The sequence below is a fragment of the Centruroides vittatus genome, unplaced genomic scaffold (assembly GCF_030686945.1).
Source record: "Centruroides vittatus isolate TY-2023 unplaced genomic scaffold, ASM3068694v2 scaffold_386, whole genome shotgun sequence".
NCBI lineage: Eukaryota > Metazoa > Arthropoda > Arachnida > Scorpiones > Buthidae > Centruroides > Centruroides vittatus.
Window position 1 is genome coordinate 325,441 of NW_027122706.1, and position 19,424 is coordinate 344,864.

At 29.3% G+C, this 19,424-nt stretch overlaps 2 protein-coding genes across 2 annotated transcripts in view; one reads left to right on the forward strand and one right to left on the reverse strand.

Annotated features, from left to right (window-relative positions):
• Abp1 (Actin binding protein 1) overlaps positions 1–12,369 on the reverse strand; it is a 33,871-nt gene extending 21,502 nt beyond the window's left edge. The window contains exons 1-3 of the mRNA XM_067286939.1: positions 12,175–12,369; positions 6,375–6,430; positions 1,602–1,714 (exon numbers count right to left, since the gene is read on the reverse strand). Of these exons, the coding sequence (XP_067143040.1) occupies positions 1,602–1,714; positions 6,375–6,430; positions 12,175–12,257 (252 nt within the window). The 5' untranslated portion in view covers positions 12,258–12,369. The remainder of the gene's footprint in view (positions 1–1,601; positions 1,715–6,374; positions 6,431–12,174) is intronic.
• A 161-nt stretch (positions 12,370–12,530) lies between these two features.
• Positions 12,531–19,424, forward strand: part of LOC136988919 (rho-related BTB domain-containing protein 1-like) — a 128,638-nt gene continuing 121,744 nt past the window's right edge. The window contains exon 1 of the mRNA XM_067286933.1: positions 12,531–12,860. The gene's annotated coding sequence lies outside the window, so the exon portion shown is untranslated. The remainder of the gene's footprint in view (positions 12,861–19,424) is intronic.

The following is a 19,424-nucleotide window of genomic DNA, read 5'->3' on the forward strand; positions in this document are numbered from 1 at the left end:
TTATTATTAGTGATGTAACGAATAGTATATTCGGCCTCAGCCGAATACCGAATATTCAGCTAGGAGCGTGGCCGAATACCGAATATTCGGCCAGGAGCGTTGCCGAATGGCCGAATATTCGGCCTAACTATTCGGCTTGATTAACGCACGTACGAAAATTGGCGTGCAAACCGCATTATGGCAAAGATCGCGCACCGTGCTCTCTATTGGCCCGCTGTCACTATGATTTTTTCTTCCATTAGGTCTAAATTATTTAAATTAATTAAATTATAATTATTAAAGTTAATATGAGACGGAGCCTAACATCTACCTCTAGTGCCAAATTGGTTTATAATTTATGTAATAGCCGTAAATAGCCCGCTATGATTCGGCAGTTGTTGGTATTTAGATGTAAGTTATAACTTATAAGTTATTTTATTTGCAATCGATCATTTTAACTCTTTAATTAAACACTAAAATTTTGTTTTTACTACGTATTTGTAGACTGAATAGTACCCTAAGGATATACTTTTGTGGTGACATAATATGGTCTGGTTTCTCTCCAGTTGTGGAACAGTTCAAATATATCGTATAAATATTAAAATGTACGCGAATACGAATATAACATAATTAACTAAACAATAACATTAATGCCCGATACATTCTAACCTACACGCCATCAATGCCATAAGATATCGAGCTAGATAAAGGTTATATTATTATTTAATTACGAAATAATTTAATACTAAAGTTAGATGCTATTTCTTATTAACTTTAATAATTATAGTTTAATGTTCAGCATTAATAAAAGTTACAAAAATGATTAATTTACTGTGTTTTTGTTATTTCTTACTCCTGTTTTTAGGTATTCGTTATTCGGCCGAATAGTGATTAAATATTCGGTATTCGGCCGAATAGTGATTTAAATATTCGGTATTCGGCCGAATACCGAATATAGCCGGGTAGTAACCGAATATTCGTTACATCACTATTTATTATAGTTTGTTTAAAATTATGCTACAATAAATCTGATTTCTTGCTTGTACATAATTTTGATTTCAAATCATTGAACTCTGTTACAGAATTTTGTACATGTAATCTTTAATAAATGTCTACAGACAAAAGAAAACAAGATAAGGTTTGGTGACTAGTGATCTACATGGTTAAAGTATGAAACCTTATAACTAATCCATTGATCTGGAAAATGCCTAATGAAAGACTTGTGCATAACTGAACTAGTATGGCAGAATACTGTATCTCAAAATACATCGTATCTCAAGTTCTTGGATTGTAGAAAGAAAAATCTTTTTCAGAATGTCTAGGTAAATGTAAAAAAATAAAATTTGATACAAAAATTATACTTTTTACTCTGAGTATTAAAATTCAACAGATTACTACATCATGATAAAGAATAACTACTAGATTAGTAGTTATTCTTTATCATGATGTAGAATAATTAATAATCTGTTAAATTCTAATATTCTGAGAATATCCCTTTTATACTTTGAAATAAAGTTATAAATAATGGATTAATAAAAAATATTTTCTTTAGTTGTCATCAATTTTTCTGTCATTTCAAAATGTAAAAATATTAAATAACTTTCTTAAATAATGTTACTTACCCAATTAATCAAAACAAATTTTGGTAAACTCGTATTCTGATCTATTACTTTGCAAAAAGCATACATAACTTTTCCACTGTTAAGCTCATCAATGAGTTCTTCTAAACCACCATCTAAATAAATGATTAAATTTTGTGTAAACAATATAAACAATCATCATCAATATAATAAATCTAATCATAAAAATTTGACATGATAGATAAGTAATTTTTAAAATTAAAATTCTAATTTTTAGAAATATCACCTGGAAATATATAAAATAAATACTATGTATTAATAAATATATAAAAACAGCAAATAATATTTTTAGATATAAATATCATAAATAATCTTCCATATTTCTATCTTATATGACTGCTCAAAAGTTTAGCTAACCAGAAATACATAAATTTAATATTTTGTAGTTTCTTCATATTGTCTTTAATTATAAAGTGAATTTTTGCACAATAAAAGCATGAACTATGTGTGTGTAATATATGTAAAGTGTTGTTTGAAGATATGAATGTCATTTTTAAATGATTATAAAAAAAGTTTAATACTTATTAAAAAAAACTAAAAGTATGCAAAAACATAGCAGCTCTTACATAGCATAAGCCCATAATTTTGGCTGATCAGATTCTCTGCAGAAACAGCTACATATTTTATCAAGTTTAAAAAATACCATATCTACAAAAACAAAAAAAAAATAAATTGTTCCACAGACAACACTTTTGGATTATGCAATTTTGCAATAAGTATATGAATTGTAGATTTAAATTACTTTTACTTTCATTGCTATTTCAAAAACTTGGAAATTTCCTTTTTTTTTTTTTTTTGGTCAGGGTTGCTAAAACCTTTGAGCAGTGATGCAGTCACATTATTATAAGAACATATAATGCATTAAATTCTTTATTATATCACTGTCTATGTTGGACATTGTATATTAATAGAATTTATTATATTGATGTTATTTCCATTTTTGCAAATAGAGATGATCTTATTCAGAAAAACAATCTTCATTTTTCACCTGGTGAAAAAGATTGTTTTTATTAACATACAAAGTCCAACATAGACAATGATATAATAAAGAATTTAAAAAAGTAAGGACATAGAGAAAAAGAATTAACATATAATGTGATTTATTATAATTTAGCTTTCTTAATATTCTATTATTGATACAGAAAAATATTTTAACTAACTAAACATTATTAATCAATATAAAACATTTAAATTCAATTTAACATAATGTATTTAAATTCTCATAATTAATAAACACATCACATTATATGCAATATAATGTGATGTGTTTGTATTTGACATGATGGTTCATCAAGGCTTGGTACAGTGCAGCAAGACTCGATTATGAAATGCATGTGCTCTGCACAGGAGACCTTGAGAGAGTGCGCTGCATGCAAGTAGCTTTGTTTACTTCTTACTGAAACATAACACAGCACATACACATGCAGTAGAGATTATTATAGTGTATTATTGTTGCAATGAATAAAATGTTTCTTTTATTTACAATATTTTTTCCTTCAATTTATTTGTGTCCTCCTCCTCATTGTAAAAAAGTTGGTCATATTACTATTAGTCAAGTCAAAGTAACTAACTAAAAATATTTACATAGCTTTTCCAGATGTCAACAATTTTAACATATCAGTCAGTTGTTTGGTTAAGTAATGTTTTCCATATTTTTAACAGTTTGGTTTTTTATATATGCAATTCTATTTCTAGATTCAAAATTTTAAATATTATTGACATTATAACTAGACAATTCTAACAGATACCATAGATGTTTAGAAACATTATACAATGGCAACATTAATGGCATATTGACATAACTATTTCATACTCATCAACAATATTGGTTTGGATTAGTTGATAAAATATTGGAAAGGTTTCCCAAAAAGCACTCAATAAGTGCCTTTTACATATGTTATACGAGTCTATGCTGCGCATTACAGCATCCCAGCAAAGACTCATAGATATCAAGGACATGTCCATATTAACATGTAAAAAAATACAGTGGGTGATCAATTAATTAACGAACATAATCCATTCCAAGACCATGTTCGCTACCCAGACTGTTCGTTAACCAATTATTGACTTACCATAGATTTTTATGAGAATTTGATTAATTTGTTCTGGAAACCCCAAAAATAAATAAAAAATTATATATTTTCTTACTATGTTTATTTATATGTAATAATTATAATACATACACAGTCTTGCATTTTTATCAGTCATTTTTTTTCCATTTGTGGGGATGTTAAAGAATCTGTCCAATGTAAACTGCTTTTCTCTCTTCTTCAGATTTTTTGGAAGTAATTAATAGAATTGTCATTGTAGAGATCCATGAGCCTATTAACCTCAACCTGGTTTGGATGCCATTCTAAGATCATTGTTCTGACATCCTCCCACTTCAAAAGATCTTTAATAGCTGATGTCAGCATTGGTTTTTTTCTGAAAAATAGGAAGACAAAAGAGGACATCTCACCAAATTTCTTGTTCTTCATTCAAGTTTTTCTGTCGTCAGATCAGTTTCCATTATATGCTCTTCAATGTCATCTTCATTCACCTCCAATTCAAGATCTCTAGCAGTTGTCACAATTTCATCCATAATTTCAGGGAAATCATCTCAGTCTCCCTGAATGCAGGAAGGACACAGCTTTCACCAAGCGGAATTCAACTGTCATTAAGTGACTTCTGACAATACCTTTTGAATGAGCCGGATAGCTTCAAGAATATCAAATTTTTCTTTTCAGAGTGTTTTTAATGTCATCATTGGAAACTGGAATGCTCCAAAACACCAACAAAACAGTGTTTAAATGTACAATTTCTTGAAACCTGCAATAGCCTCCTGATCCATTGGCTGAATCAACAAAGTGGTAATCAGAGGCAAAAACTGAACTGTCAGCCAGGAAAAGTCTTCCAGCAAATTATCTTCAAGGTCTTTTGGGTGTCCTGGGTGCATTGTCCAATAGCAACAGTGCTTTCAATGGTAATTCATTGGTCTGAAGGTAATCTTTGATGCTTAGAGCGCAAACTTCAAACAGCCATTCTTTGAAAAGAGCCTGTGTGACCTATGCTCTTTTATTCGATTTTCACATCATTGGCAGTCTTTCTTCAATTATGGAATTTTTTTTGAATGCTCTAGGGTTCTCAGAGTGATAGACAAGATGCAGGATAAGCTTCATATCACTAGCATTAGCTCCCAAAAGTAACATCAATCATTATTTCATAGGTTTATGCCCAGGAATATTTTTCTCAACTTTCATGATGTAGGTATGAATCGGCATGCACTTCAGAAATTTCTCTAGCTTACTTTTGAATGATAGTCATACTAATTACATCTCTTTTCATTTCCCTTTCTTTTAACCAACTAAAAGCAATCTCTTCATTTTTTCATGGATGGCACATCTTTGTTTCTCAGATGTGATTTTTGTTACTCCTTCAGCTGCTTGAGTCTTCTTGATTCTATCTTTCTTAGCTAAGTGCCTACTGTAGACCTATTCAAGCCATACTCCCTAGCAACATCAGACATCTTCTGCCCAATCTCTACCTTAGCTATTATCTCTTGCTTGATTTCCATGGTGAGCATAGTCCTTGACACTCAACTCTTTTAGGGTTATATAATATTATCAATTTCTTTTTGAAATAAAAAGTTCCGTACTGAAAGCATTTACAAAATTCAGAGAACAGAAATCAACTAGCACACAAAAAAATTATGTAAATGTGAGGCCTGGAAGGAATTCAAAAATTGGTGTTAAAACATTAACCAATATCTGATGGGACAGTTAAACTCTCATCTTTCAAAAATAAAAACAAATGCAAAATTTAATGAGTGCCCAACAGTCTCAGGAAGACTATAAAAAATTCTGTCAGAAAGGTAAACAAAAGGCTGAAATTACAAAAAAGAGTTTCAAAGTTCAAAGGAATAATATTCAATCAGTATCAGGTTGAGCATTGTTGTTGATGTTTTCCCATGCTCTGAAAGGTTTTGAATTGTCACCTGGAGACAAGGGAAGACCAATTGGTATTCATTATTTTACATTGCTTCTTCTTGTGTTTGTTTTGTGAGGTATTTGTTATTTGAACATGTGTTTGTTGTTCAAACATAAAAAATCTTTTGTGAAAGTGTTCATTGTTCAATTTGTTTGTAGTCCAAACTGTTCATTAACTGATCACCCACTGTAGAGATTACATGAATTTAACAGATTTTGAAGCATATCTCAGCATATCATAGACTGTAAATATTCCAGATGTTTTTAGATAGTATGCAGTCCTTGCTAAAATTTATAGAACAATCTATACCATCTTTAAATATTTGATAATTTAATTTGAATTAAATTAAATTATTTGCTAAATCTTTTTCCATTGTAAAAAATAGATTTCTAATGTTAATTAGGGTAAATTTCTGAATGACATTTTCACTGATTTTTCTGTTCTAGTTATTTAGTATAATATACAATCAAAATTAGAATTATTGTATGTTAAATTTAAAATATACTAAATAAAATTCAACATACTCGAGCCTCTAACCGGTGTAAAAAATAAATAAATAAAACAAAACAAACGTTTTCGAACACCTTCCATGTTCTTCATCAGGTAAATGGCTGGATTTCTTATAAGAAATCCAGCCATTTACCTGTTTGTCAAATTTTGTTTCGTTGTATTTATTTATTTTTCACACCAATTAGAGGCTCGAGTATGTTGAATTTTATTTAGTATACACACCCGTGCATGTAGAAGCTAAATTTAAAATATTTTAATTGTAACAGAAATTTCCATTACCTCCTTTTTCAATTAACATTAAATCATTACTCTGCTTTTCATATCCAAATAATGCCCTGAAAAACAAATACAAATCAACAATAAGCATTAAACATGTAATATAATTTGAAGCAGGCTAAAACAGATTTTTAAAAAAAAATTGTCTTAATTTTAGCTTGTAATATTTATAAAAAGTTATTTTATGTAATTAATATCTAAAATTTGTATACATATTGGTACAAAATTTTATAATAAATTATAATTAACATTAACTTTTAATGAAAACTTGAAATACTTCTCAAACAGTTCAAACAAATTAGTAACAATATATAATTAACAGTAAAAGCTGAACAAATTTTTTCCATGTATAACCATGTAAAAAATTTTTAATTTAATACTATCAAATTGTGTTTTACATTATTATTGTTTTTCAGAATTAATAAATAAAAAAATAATAATTTTAATGAGACAAAGAATTCTTATTTGAGATTAAATATAGAACCATAAATAAATAAAAAGATACATTGAAAATATGTGGATTGCAATTGTAATGTTATATAGTTGTAAAAACCTACTTTCAAACTATCAATAGAATAAAACAATGATATAATCAATTCTAATTTAGAGAAAATTATTTTATTTCTAATAATTATCTTCAAAATGTAATCATAATGTCTATAGTATATTGTCTACCTCTATAAAATTCACATACAATAAAATACTGAAAAAGTTTCAGAGTCAGAAAATATTTAATACACAGGTTTCCCAAAAAATGTACACACTTTAAATAATTATAAATTCAGTGTTTATTAAAATACATTTCATTTTCAAAATGTAATATAATCTACAGACATTAATTGTTTTGTCAATGAGTGTTTTCAAACTGACATTCTGTTCTGATCCAGGCACTGCTGACAACATAAAGCAATGGAATCGCAAATATCATGAAACATTTTGTTTGGTATTGTGCGCATTCTCATTCAATGGCTGTTCTCAATTCAACAACTGTTGCAGGTTTCATAGAGTAGACTGTCTTTTAAGTATTCCCCATAAAAAAGTCTAGGTGGTGTGAGGTCTGGTGAACATGGAAGTATTCTACGAAATCCCTTTGTCCATCACCAGCTTCTTTAATCACATATGAAATTGCACTGTGAGCAGAATCGCCTTCATATTGTCTATGATTAGTGGTAAAGAAATGACGACTCACTTCATCAAGTGTTTCAACTGCAAAACAATGTATATGAGAGCTCCTGCCACGATGGAATTCCAATTTTGTCCAGCACAACCATTGGCAAATAAACTGGCAGTGCAGACCTTCCTTTCAGCAATGTTTGATCTGTTTGACCAATAGATGACCTGTTTAAGATCAAAACATAAACAAAGCAAGCTAGGATCATTTTTAGTGGCAAGCTTACAAGAGATTTTAAGGATCTCACACACAGCATTTTTGGAAGCAATATGCTTGCCATAAACATCTTGTGTTTTTAGTTTTGTTTCTTAGATCCCTGGAAATACGCTTTGCATAAACCACAGTGATCCTTTATGGGCCTGTAAAATGAAAGATTCATGGATTTAAAAACTGTGTAGTATGATGTGAAACATGATTTTCCAATGTTGGGATTCAGTTCTTCTAAACACATAGTATGTATTTTATTCAAAGTCAAGTCACTGTGAAGATATTCCCAAGCACTGTCTTTTTGGCAGTAATGTGACTTCACCCTTTGGAATCAATTAATGTGATGTTCAATCAGCTTTCAATTAGCCTGATCTCTCAATGCAGCTGTAGCACATCTACCACCACAACAATCTCTTTGGATCATACTGGTAGTTTCAAGTTTTTCAAGTACTGTTGTTTTCTCACTGATACTTAATGTGTTCATGAATAATTTACAACATACTTTGACTGTGTTGTAAATTATTCATGTAAAACACATAATGAAAACTATTTTTCTAAGTAATAATTTTCTTGATATAAAATACATAATAGCATACAAAAGTACAAAGTAACATTAGAATACTGCATATTAGTTTTTTGTAAGTAATTTCTATATATTAAAAGGTTTAATAATATAGGTTAGGACAACTTGATTATATTATGCATGTTTTGTTCACCTCTCCTACTCCCTATAGTTAGCTAGTTTTCAGTAGTGCTGGATTAGTGAGATTCTACTGTAATTACTAAACTAATAAATAATGTTGTATCAGTCAAACTATTACTGACACTTTATAAGAAACATTACATTTAGCACATGACTAACTACATATCTCCAAAAATACAATTTCAAATGTTAAATTTTGCAATTAATTACATTATTTCTTACGTGAAAAATAAATAATTTATTAAAGATATTTTTTATATCAAATTTAATTTTTTTAATTTTTTAACACAGATAAAGTAAAAAATTTTTAATAAAAATTTGAATAAATGAAGAAATTCACAAAATAATATTTCAATAAAATGCAAATGACTTAACATATCTTTAGAACATAATACTTCAATATTGTTAACATTCTTTAATACAAAAAATATATATATTTTTTTAAAATAAGACCTTTGAATGTTGAAATATAACATTTCAAAATTTTTTTATTTTTTTTAAATCTGAATTCTGAATTATGGTAATAAAATTTTAAAATTTTATTATACATTTTATTTTTAAATCATATATTTTAATATATGATCACTTATTTCATTCTATTCAAATTATTTAAAATGAGTATTTTAGACAGTTATATCAAAAATATTCAAATGAATCATATTTTTCATTTGTTTTTAATTTAGATTTTATCAGTAAAAACCTTAGTCATTCATTCATGATGATTCAGAGTTTGCTTGAAAAATTCAATTATTAATAATCATTAGCACTGTATAATGACCAACTTCATAATATCCAAATATAATTGAAATTGCTTTAATTCACTTAGTTGTGAACAGTATTTATCTGAATTAATGGTCTGATTTTCAGGTAACAGCAAATAATAAATGATTCCCTTCCAGTCCCACCAAATGCATAGCATAACCTTCTTCGGATGTAAACTGGCTTTTGCACTGGTTGAAGGGGGATCTCTGTGCTTACACCATGATCTTTTACGCTTAACATTATTATACACAATCCATTTTTCATCACCTGTAATCATTCGCTTTAAAAATGGATCAATTTCATTGCGCTTCAATAGAAAATCACAAGCAGAAATTCGGTCTATCAAATTTTTTTCTGTTAACTCATGTGGTACCCATACATCGGCCTTGCTAACCATTCCAAGTTGATGTAATCACCTTGACACTGTTGACTGATTGATTCCAAGAATTTCTCCAATCTCTCGAGTTGTTTTATGTCAATCACTTTCAATTAGTGCCAATATTTTGTCGTCATCAGCCTCGGCTGGTCGTCCAGAACGTGGTGCATCGATAAGATTAAAATTGTTTTCATGAAACTTTCTGAACCACTTCCAGCACGTGGAATCATCAATGGCTCTCTCACCATACACAGAACATATCTTTTTTTGTGTCTGCGAAGCATTCTTGTCTTTTCGGAAATAAAAAAACATAATATGTCAAAAATGCTCCTTATTTTCTGCCATTTTTAATGCTTAACAAAATTTAAAAAACAAGTAAGTAACACAACTTTATTCTCAAATACTAGCTGAGATCCCTTTTGTCAAACAACATCAAAATTTTACACATGTGAAGGAAATAACACTTCAGCATTGCGATGCAAAGCCAGCTGGTGCTAAAAACAGGACAAACTTTTGCATCAACACATACTTTTCCATTAGCAATAGTCATGCCAGTCATCTAACTCCTTTCAGGGAAAAATTTTTGAATTGAAATGACATGGCTTCCGGTTTGTACTGTAACTTTGTATATATCGTATATCTCGGCAGATAAAACAACCTTCACATAAGATGAGGTATAAATTTTCGTCGAAGTTTTATAGTTTTAGCTTATATCTGTCCTATAAGACGACCCCAAACTATCAACAACCTATGAATTTAGTTAGATCAGCGATCATCATCTGAATAACAATACTGTATAGCATATACGGAATAATGTCCTATTTATAATTTTTCAAATAACAAATTTATTTTCTTGCATCTGGCAGCACTGCCTTGCGATTGTAATGACCTTGAATATTCACCAAAACATCATATGGGCTATTTTATTTTGTGCACATACCCTACTCTCTATTAGTAAATAATTACAGTTTGTCAGTTTTTTTATAATGGTTTTAATTTATATAAATTTCAATCTAATTTTTTGTATCTGTCCTATAAGACGACCCTGGATTTTCGGGACCTTTTTTTATGATTCAACTATCGTCTTATCCGCTGAGATATACGGTAGTTAATCGGGGCCTCCTACCTGTAATCTTTCCATATCTGGTCTTGGCTTTCATCTATCTAACTCATTCTTGAAATTAAGAAAAGAAAGACATATAGACGACAGTGGGAATTTATAGATCTGCAATTTTTCAAATTACAGCCCAAAAAGTATGCTCTAAATGGCATTGATTGATTTCAATAGCAAAGATAGTACTTTAGTGCAAAAACTCTCTAAAAAACCACATTAATTTAACAGCAGAATTAATTTTTCATCAAATGTTTTTGGATTAATGTTACCCTTGGTGCCAAGATGGCAGCTCATCTCTGATTCCAGCAAGGAAACAGTGGGACGCACGTTCTAACCTAACCTAACGTATTTTAATAATTTGGTTGCTAATTATTATGGTAATTTATTAGAATAGGTTAGGTTAGAACGTGCATCCCACTGTTTCCTTGCTGGAATCAGAGACGAGCCGCCACGTTGGCACCAAGGGTAACATTAACCTGTTTTTGTTCTACTTCATAAACAAACTTCAGGATTATTTATTTTTCAGAGGAAATTTGAAATAGCAAGTGTTTGAAATTGAATGTACAAAAAATAATTTGAAAAGAATCATATACATATATTATAGATATAACAAATAACTCCCCAATTGTTTACTTTTATTGTATTTCTATTCAATATAACCTCATAAGCCTTTTAAGTTTCCAGTACCCAAGATGAAAAATTAACAACCAACTAATGTTTTCGATTCTCCTCCGAGATCTTCGTCAGGTTCTTTGACGGTTTTGAAATAGAATGCAATGAAGATAGAATGCTTTTGAAATAGACGTATCCTGTATATAGACATGGGATACACGTTATTCCTCTTGCATTCCAGAAGAAAATTCAGTTTAGCCCTTGCCCTCGTTAGGGCTAACGTTAATTTCTTGTATGTTCTAGCTGGCATATCTATTTATAGAAAACAATCCTCATACCTGTACATCTAAATCCAATATAACCTCATAAGCCTTTTAAGTTTCCGGTACCCAAGTTTGTATTGGATTTAGATGTACCGGTATGAGGATTGTTTTTTTGTATTTCTATTGTTCTTATTGTATAGTCTATAATCCTAAACTATTAAAGTTAAGTGTTTCATCCAGCAATTCAATTAAAATTGTTTTGTCATTTTTAACCATTGGATATTAGAATTGCTGGACAAAACACACAACCCTAATAGTATAGAATAAGAACAATAAAATCCTGGAATTTTTCTCTCATTAAAAACATGTTTTAAAAAGGAATTGTTTTTATAAGTGTAGGTTAGCCTATATTAACCAACCTACTGATAAAATAAAACAGGAAACAGGCTTTATTATGTAAAATGAAGAAAACAGGATGCCTACTTATATATTTGCCTAGAAGTTTTATTAAAAACAACTTTTAATATTAATGTAAAAATTGGTACAATTCAATGAATCATTCTTTCTATTTTTAATCTACCAAACTCAATCTTACCAATTCGTACACGTTCTGTCGTCTACGACATCTTTCCATGCTTCTAATAAATTATCCTTATATTTAGAAAAACTAATCGACATGACTGATGTTAAATTAAACAGAACCGATCAAATTATCAAAATAATTTTGACAAGACAAGTTTGAAGACCCCTTGTTGATATGTCAATCGTTGATGTCGGGAACAGGATCGCGTAAAACCAGAAAATGGCATCTTATTTGTCGAAATTTAAAGATTTAATAATAAAAATTTTTAAAATATAATTAATAAATAATAAAATTTACGTTATAACTATTATTAATTTAATAAAATTTTCATTTCTATAAGATAAAAATTTTTGTGTAGCAGATGGTTGCTAATGTGTGACGTCATCATCGGGATGATTACCTTCGATGGTCTTACCTTTCGATTTTGACAAGTCAAACAGATATGTTATTAAATGTTTATAGACAATCAGTTTCGTTAGATTTATGCGGTTAATATTATTTTAAATCTTTGTAAATTAAAATGTATTATCCAAAATCGTATGAAACTTTATTCATTTTTGATGACTGAAGGTTTATGATAGAAGAGCATGCAAAAAATTTCTTTTGCTTACATCATATAGTCTAAAAGCTTCAGTTTATTGCCTCATGTATAAATATCATATAGAATATAAAAGTTTGTTTGTTCCTTTACAGATCAAGTGAGTATTTTGTTTTTAACAAGTAATGTAGTGTATCTATATGTATACTGTGTGTGAAGTAGAATGTGTATTTATATTTAAAATATGATAAATTTATCAACAATTTCAACAGTAAAATAAAAGTATTGCATAAATGTAAATAATTTTTTGTGATAAACATTAAAAAAAAAAAATTCATTTCTTTTTAAAAATTTTTTATTTATAAAAATCAATAATGATAAATTTAGCTTTGTCTAAATACAATACATATACATATATATGATGTAAAAACAGATTGAAGAACAAATGGTATTAAAAGAAAAAATTTTAGAATGAAACTGTTTTTATACATTTGTTTAAAATGATATTTATTAGCTCAATACTCATTTAACTAAAATTTTCATTTATTTTCTATGTTCTAACCTTGGTTGAGAAGTTTATTTGTAGAGTATGGTATGTTTAGCATAATTAAATGCAATACCACTTACGTATCAGTCTGCAGCCTCTTGTAAATAATAACCTCCATTAAAAACTGAGAGAACGACATTCGTGTCTGAATGGAATTCGAATTATAAAGTCTAGCACGGGAGTGGCAACCTTTTTAAGCTGTGTCAAATCTATGGTGGAAAATTTTCTCACATGCCAGCCAAAATTTTTGGGAGCATATTATTTGATGTTTTTTAAGTATTGAGAGAATCTGTTCAAGTATCAAAAATCCACATATGTACAGTATAGTACATGCTTTAGAAACTTGATAACTTCTTTACAAAACATTAAAAAAATATATAAAAAAGATGTTGGATATTTATTTTTTAATGTGAGCCCTGGGTTGCATGCTGGAAAAATGTTGTTTATATGCAATGTTCAGCATGTGTGCTAAGGGTTATCTCTGGTCTAGCAGAATAATGTGATGTTAAACTCTTCTGCATATCATCAAATTAATACAAAACAAAAATGTTTTAAATATTTAACATTCAATATTTTTTAAATTTGTCATGTCTTAGTTAACAATTTTAAACCAATTTATTTGGAAATAGTTTGTTTTTACATGTAATTATTTTTCTTTTACATTTTTTTTAATGTTTGTGCTTGGGATTTGTATAATTATAATCTCTATACAAATCCACTTTGTGTAATTCTTCTAATAATAATAATTTTCATAAAACAAAATGTGCACATACAAACATTTTTCAGCTCTGATGATAAATCATCTCAAAGTAATTTGACATTGTCTAACAAAAAATTATTTATAAGAAAATTAGATGATAATTATTACTTTTACAATGTAGTTATTATCAATTTTTGAAATAGCAGAATAAAATTTTATTTTTAATTACACTTATTGATATCTGATTATATTTAATTATTTACATTTTTTCTATTTCCATTAGTTTTCATTTTAAAAACTCATAAAATTCATAAAAACTAATTTGTTAACTATTATTCAATACTTCCAATCTTAGTTACTAATTTACATAATTAAAGAGCTGTAAATTAAATGTGTGATTGTAATCAATATGCGAGAGTAACAATTTAAAAACAGTGATTATTAGTTTTTATAAAAAGAAATTAAGTTTATATTATGTAAATGAATTTTTATGCTATTCATGTGTAAAAGACATTTGTGAAACTAAGGGGCTGTCCATAAATGATGTCTGCACTGGGAGGGAAGGGGTTACAACCAGTTGGACGAGGGGAGGAGACAGGGCCTAATTTAGACCTCTGCAGGCCCTACGCAAAATAATATTTACGGGCCCCTTTACAAATTTTGTATTACTACAAATATAAATAAAATTGTAATATTTAAAATTAAAGTATTTTTATTTCAAAACAATTACAAACATAAAATAATCAATATATTAATTAACCCTTGAATATGGCGCTAATAATATAGTAATTTGCAATACTAATAAAACAATGGCACGTTTAGAACCTATTACAGGCCCCGGGCAAGTGCCTTGCCTGCCTTATGTCAAATTAGGCCCTGGGAGGGGAGGATTAATTTTCAGTGGACATCCATTTATTTTATTAAATTTTATACAGATTATGCATTTTATTACATTTATTTCATAATTTCTTGTATGTTTTGTTTTTACTTACGGTGTATATTATTCATAAAGTCATAAAGGTTTTAAGCGGAGTCGAGTTTTGTTGGACGTCTTAAGCTGGGAGGGGGTTACAGAAACTTGACAAACTGGGATGAGAAGGAAGTACAAATTTCAAGAAAAATGCAGATGTAATTCATGGATGGCCCTAATCAGCTCTGCTTGGCTGATTTAATCAGAGATGATGGCGACTTTTCTTCTGCAGTTTTAGTGTATGAATCAGAAATCTTTATACTTTTCTTTTGTCGTATGCATGGAAGTTTTCTAAACTCTGATTTTCATCAAGATATAACTCAATATTTTGGAATAGCCTTAGTATCCTTTGTTTATTTGAAAACATTGCTAGAATACACACTCATAACGGTTTTTAAATGAAACTTACTGTGCTTTAATTGTTTGTGCTCATTGACTGCAAGCTATATAGTAATTTGGCCAAATATATCTAAAAATCAGGTTATGTTTTGGTTAGAATTTAGCACATTTTGAATTAAATTTACAGTATTTGATATAAAGATTTATGGCTAAGTTGCTACCTTGTGCTTAGATCAATAATTAAAAATTATTTAATTAAATTCAAAATTGTTTTCAAAGTAAGTAAAGTTGCAAATTTAAGTCCTTGCACTGGATTTCAACTTTTTTTTCTGAATCTGATTATTAATCCTAGTACAAAATGACAGCTTAAAACCTGTCTTGAGACCACATTCTATAATTTAATTAAAAATAAACTTTATTTTCCTCCCAAAATAATTTGGCTTTTTAATTAATAGAATATAGCTTATTATTGGTTTAATAATTTGGATTTAATTACAAATTATGGAAGAAATTAATAATTTGAAATAATTTTTTTCCTCATCTTTCTAATCAAGTTAATGTTAGCTATGTTTTATATCTGTTTGAGTAATTATTATTGTAAATTTTGTAATTACAAGTATTTAATAATTATACAGTTAGGTAGCAGGGCCAGATTTTAGGTGATTGGAGTGATTGATGCCAATTGGGCCCCGCACTTGAAGGGGCCTCGCATCACGTCATAATTTATATATTTAAAAATAGTACATGTTACAAAAATAAATATCTATATTATTATTAAAAATAAAACAACATATTTCAATATTTTGTTTTATTTTTTATATTTTGTAAATTAACAGTTAATTAATTTTGTTACTTAAAGTTTGAGGGGACCCGCAAAAAAAAATTCAATTGGGCCTCGCACCTATTGGATCCGGCGCTGTTAGGTAGTGTAGTATTAGTACTACACTACCTAAGACGGGGTAGGTACGCCCTTGTCTTATTTCAAATTCCATTAAGTAGCATGCCATGAGATGTGACAAAAAATACTCCAACCGGCTTGTCGCAGAGTCTGTCATTGGAGACCAGAGCCATCATTATCAAGGTTTTCAGGCCTTGTTACCAGTGGGCACCACAAGGAGGTCGATGATTGGATTTTGCCCACCTCAAGCTTTATTTCTATAGTTTGTTTTTTTTTATATCAAAGACAGATAGATACTAAATTAAGTATTAAATTTAATTAATATGGAATTATCTTCATCTAGTTTAAGTATTCATTCTTGATAATATTATGGAATAGCTACTATACTCTAACTTTTATATGTCGTTATTATATTATATTTTCACAATTTATATTTGATATTTTTTTACAAAATAAAAGATAATTGTTTATCAAATAAAATCATAAAATATAAAATGGAATTTAAAATACAAGCAAAAGAATAATTTTCTGATTTTAAAATTGTGAAATAAATTTATAAAAAAATGTAATTTTAAAAAAATTTTTAATTCTTTGAATGTTTGTTTTATTTTTGCTCTCTATCAGTTTATTATAACATAATTGCAATATATTTTTGTGTCAGAAGTACACAGCTCTGATGCAAGCTGGTTCTCTGCAAATGTCTTTGCAAGTAAGCCCAATTAACTTTTATGAAAAATACTAATAAACCCACTTGCATCCATCTGTTTGCTATCTTTCCTTAATCTTGAGAATGGAGTTAGTTAGATGAAAGTTGAGACCAGATATGGAAAGCATAAGGGCAGGAAGCCCTGATTAACTACAAAGGTGTTTCAATAACTAATGCCTTTTATTTTTTAAACAAACAAACATTTTAATGTGTATGCAAAAACGTGAATATAGTAAATGAAGTTTGAATTTCTGGCAACACTATTGCACGATAGGAACACTTGTATTGCCTGTTATACATTTCTGACAAATGGAAAAAAAAGAGCAGGAAAGTGTTATTAATTTTCTATGGGCAGGGGGCAAGAAATGTGAACAAATTCATGCAGGAATGCAGAAAGTGTACACTGATGATTGCGTGGACAATTCAAACATCCATTGATGGTGTGAAATGTTTTAAAATGGTTGTCAGTGTGTGATTGATAAGCACTGGTCAGGTCATCCGGTAAGTGCAACTTTGCCTCAAACAGTTGCTGCTATTAATTAATTAATCAAACGATTCAAAGTAACCACTGCATTCGCTTAAAGATGCTGTCGGAAAAATTGCTCAGTGTCCCATTTGGTCTCTTTGAAGAAATTTCTGACTAGAGAGAAGTTCCATGCTGACGAGGAGGTTAAGTCGGCTGTTCACAGATGGTTGTGTGGTCAAGAAATGGCATTCTACAATGCAGGCATCTTCAAGCAGGGGCACTGCTGAAACAAGTGCTTGAACCTGAATGGTTCCTATGTCAAGAAGTAGCCTAATCTACATATTTCATTTTGTATATTCTGTATTTTACATATGCATTAACACTTTTGCTTAAAAAAATAAAAAGCATTACTTATTGAAACCCTCTCATATATATACACATTTCCAGTTCCGTATAGTTTCAACTGGAAGTCATGTTATTTCAGTTCAAAAATTTTCTCCAGAACAGTTAGATGACTGGCATGACTGTGTTGTTAACAGGAAAAGTATGATGTACTGTACATGGACAAGACACTACTAAAATAAAGAGTATATTTTTAAAATTATATGCATTATATATAATATGATTTATATATAATATAGCATTAGAAAATAAAATTGTTCTCATTAGCTCATTTTACTGCTAATATCAGTTTTATCTAACATTAATAATACTCTCACTGTTTGATTTACTGAAGTAAAAATATTTATTATATGGAATAACCAATACTAATAGATTTGGACATTTATATAATGAAACCTATTCATTCTTTAGTAGCAGGTTGTATATACAAGGTGTTCACTTAAACATCTATCCAGAGACAAGTGAAATTTTTCCAGCATTGCACAAGTGTATGCTTGTGATGCAATGCTTGTTCCAATATTAAAATAACTGATGCTTAAATGTCTGTTCAGGTGCAAAAGATCAATTTATTTAAAAAGTGTCATGGTGATGATAAATTAATGCATTTAGTAAATCTTTCAATGAAAGGGACTTATGACAATTGCATAATAATTCAGCAACAATATCTAAATATTTCAAACATTAGTCCAGGATGCAAATTCTTCATGGTTCTGCCATTGGCACAACTACAGCGGGTTTGGTACCAGCACAGTGATGTCCTACCTCATTCCCAGACAGATCTGTATCAGAGACCCAGAGTGGTTTTACAACTGCTGGATTGGACAGACAATAGTGCCTGTTCTATGGCCACCATTTTCCCCAGACTTGACCCCTCTGGATTGTTTTTCTTTAGGGGTCACCTAAAGACATTGATATATGATGTGTATCCAACAGTGCCCATATGATGGCGAACTGGAGATATGTAAAATGGTGATGTCAGGAATGCTACCTAACCACCCATAATACGACATTTGAATGTCTACATATTTCTATTGTTGTTGAAGACAGTTATTTTGAACATATTTTTTAACAAATTAATGCTCACTTTTTCATATCAATCTCTGTAATGTTGTCTTTGCACTAATCTCTGACTGTAAAGGATAATGTTGGAAAGATCTCTTTTGCTCTTTTATAATATCAAAATAATGGTATAACAGAATATATAAGACCAGTATCAAGATCTGATTTCACAGGAATACAGACCCCTGGAAAACAACTTGTTCTATTTATTAATTACATAGCTGCATTACTTACAAGGGAGTGTTTTCTCATGTCAGTTTTACATTTTAATAAAATATATGTCATTTGATTGAAGAACAAAAATAAGAAGATCCGTAATTTTTTTTTATCTGTCAGGTTAGCCATTTTTAAGAAACAGGATTTTAAAATGTTCTAAGGTATAGCAATTTACATTGAAATATAGTACTGGTGGTGCAGTGGTAGCAATATAGCTGGACTAGGCATGTTGAGGGACTGATTCCTGTCATGTTACATATTTATTCTGCTTGTGGTTTTTACTTTTTATGGTTTAATGAAAATGTAAAGGAAAAATACAGTGTTTAAGACAAATTAATAATTTACAAAAAGCACATAAAATGAAGGCATTTCTATCACACTCTTCTAATAAACACTTTGTTTTGGGAAATGTAAAATTTCC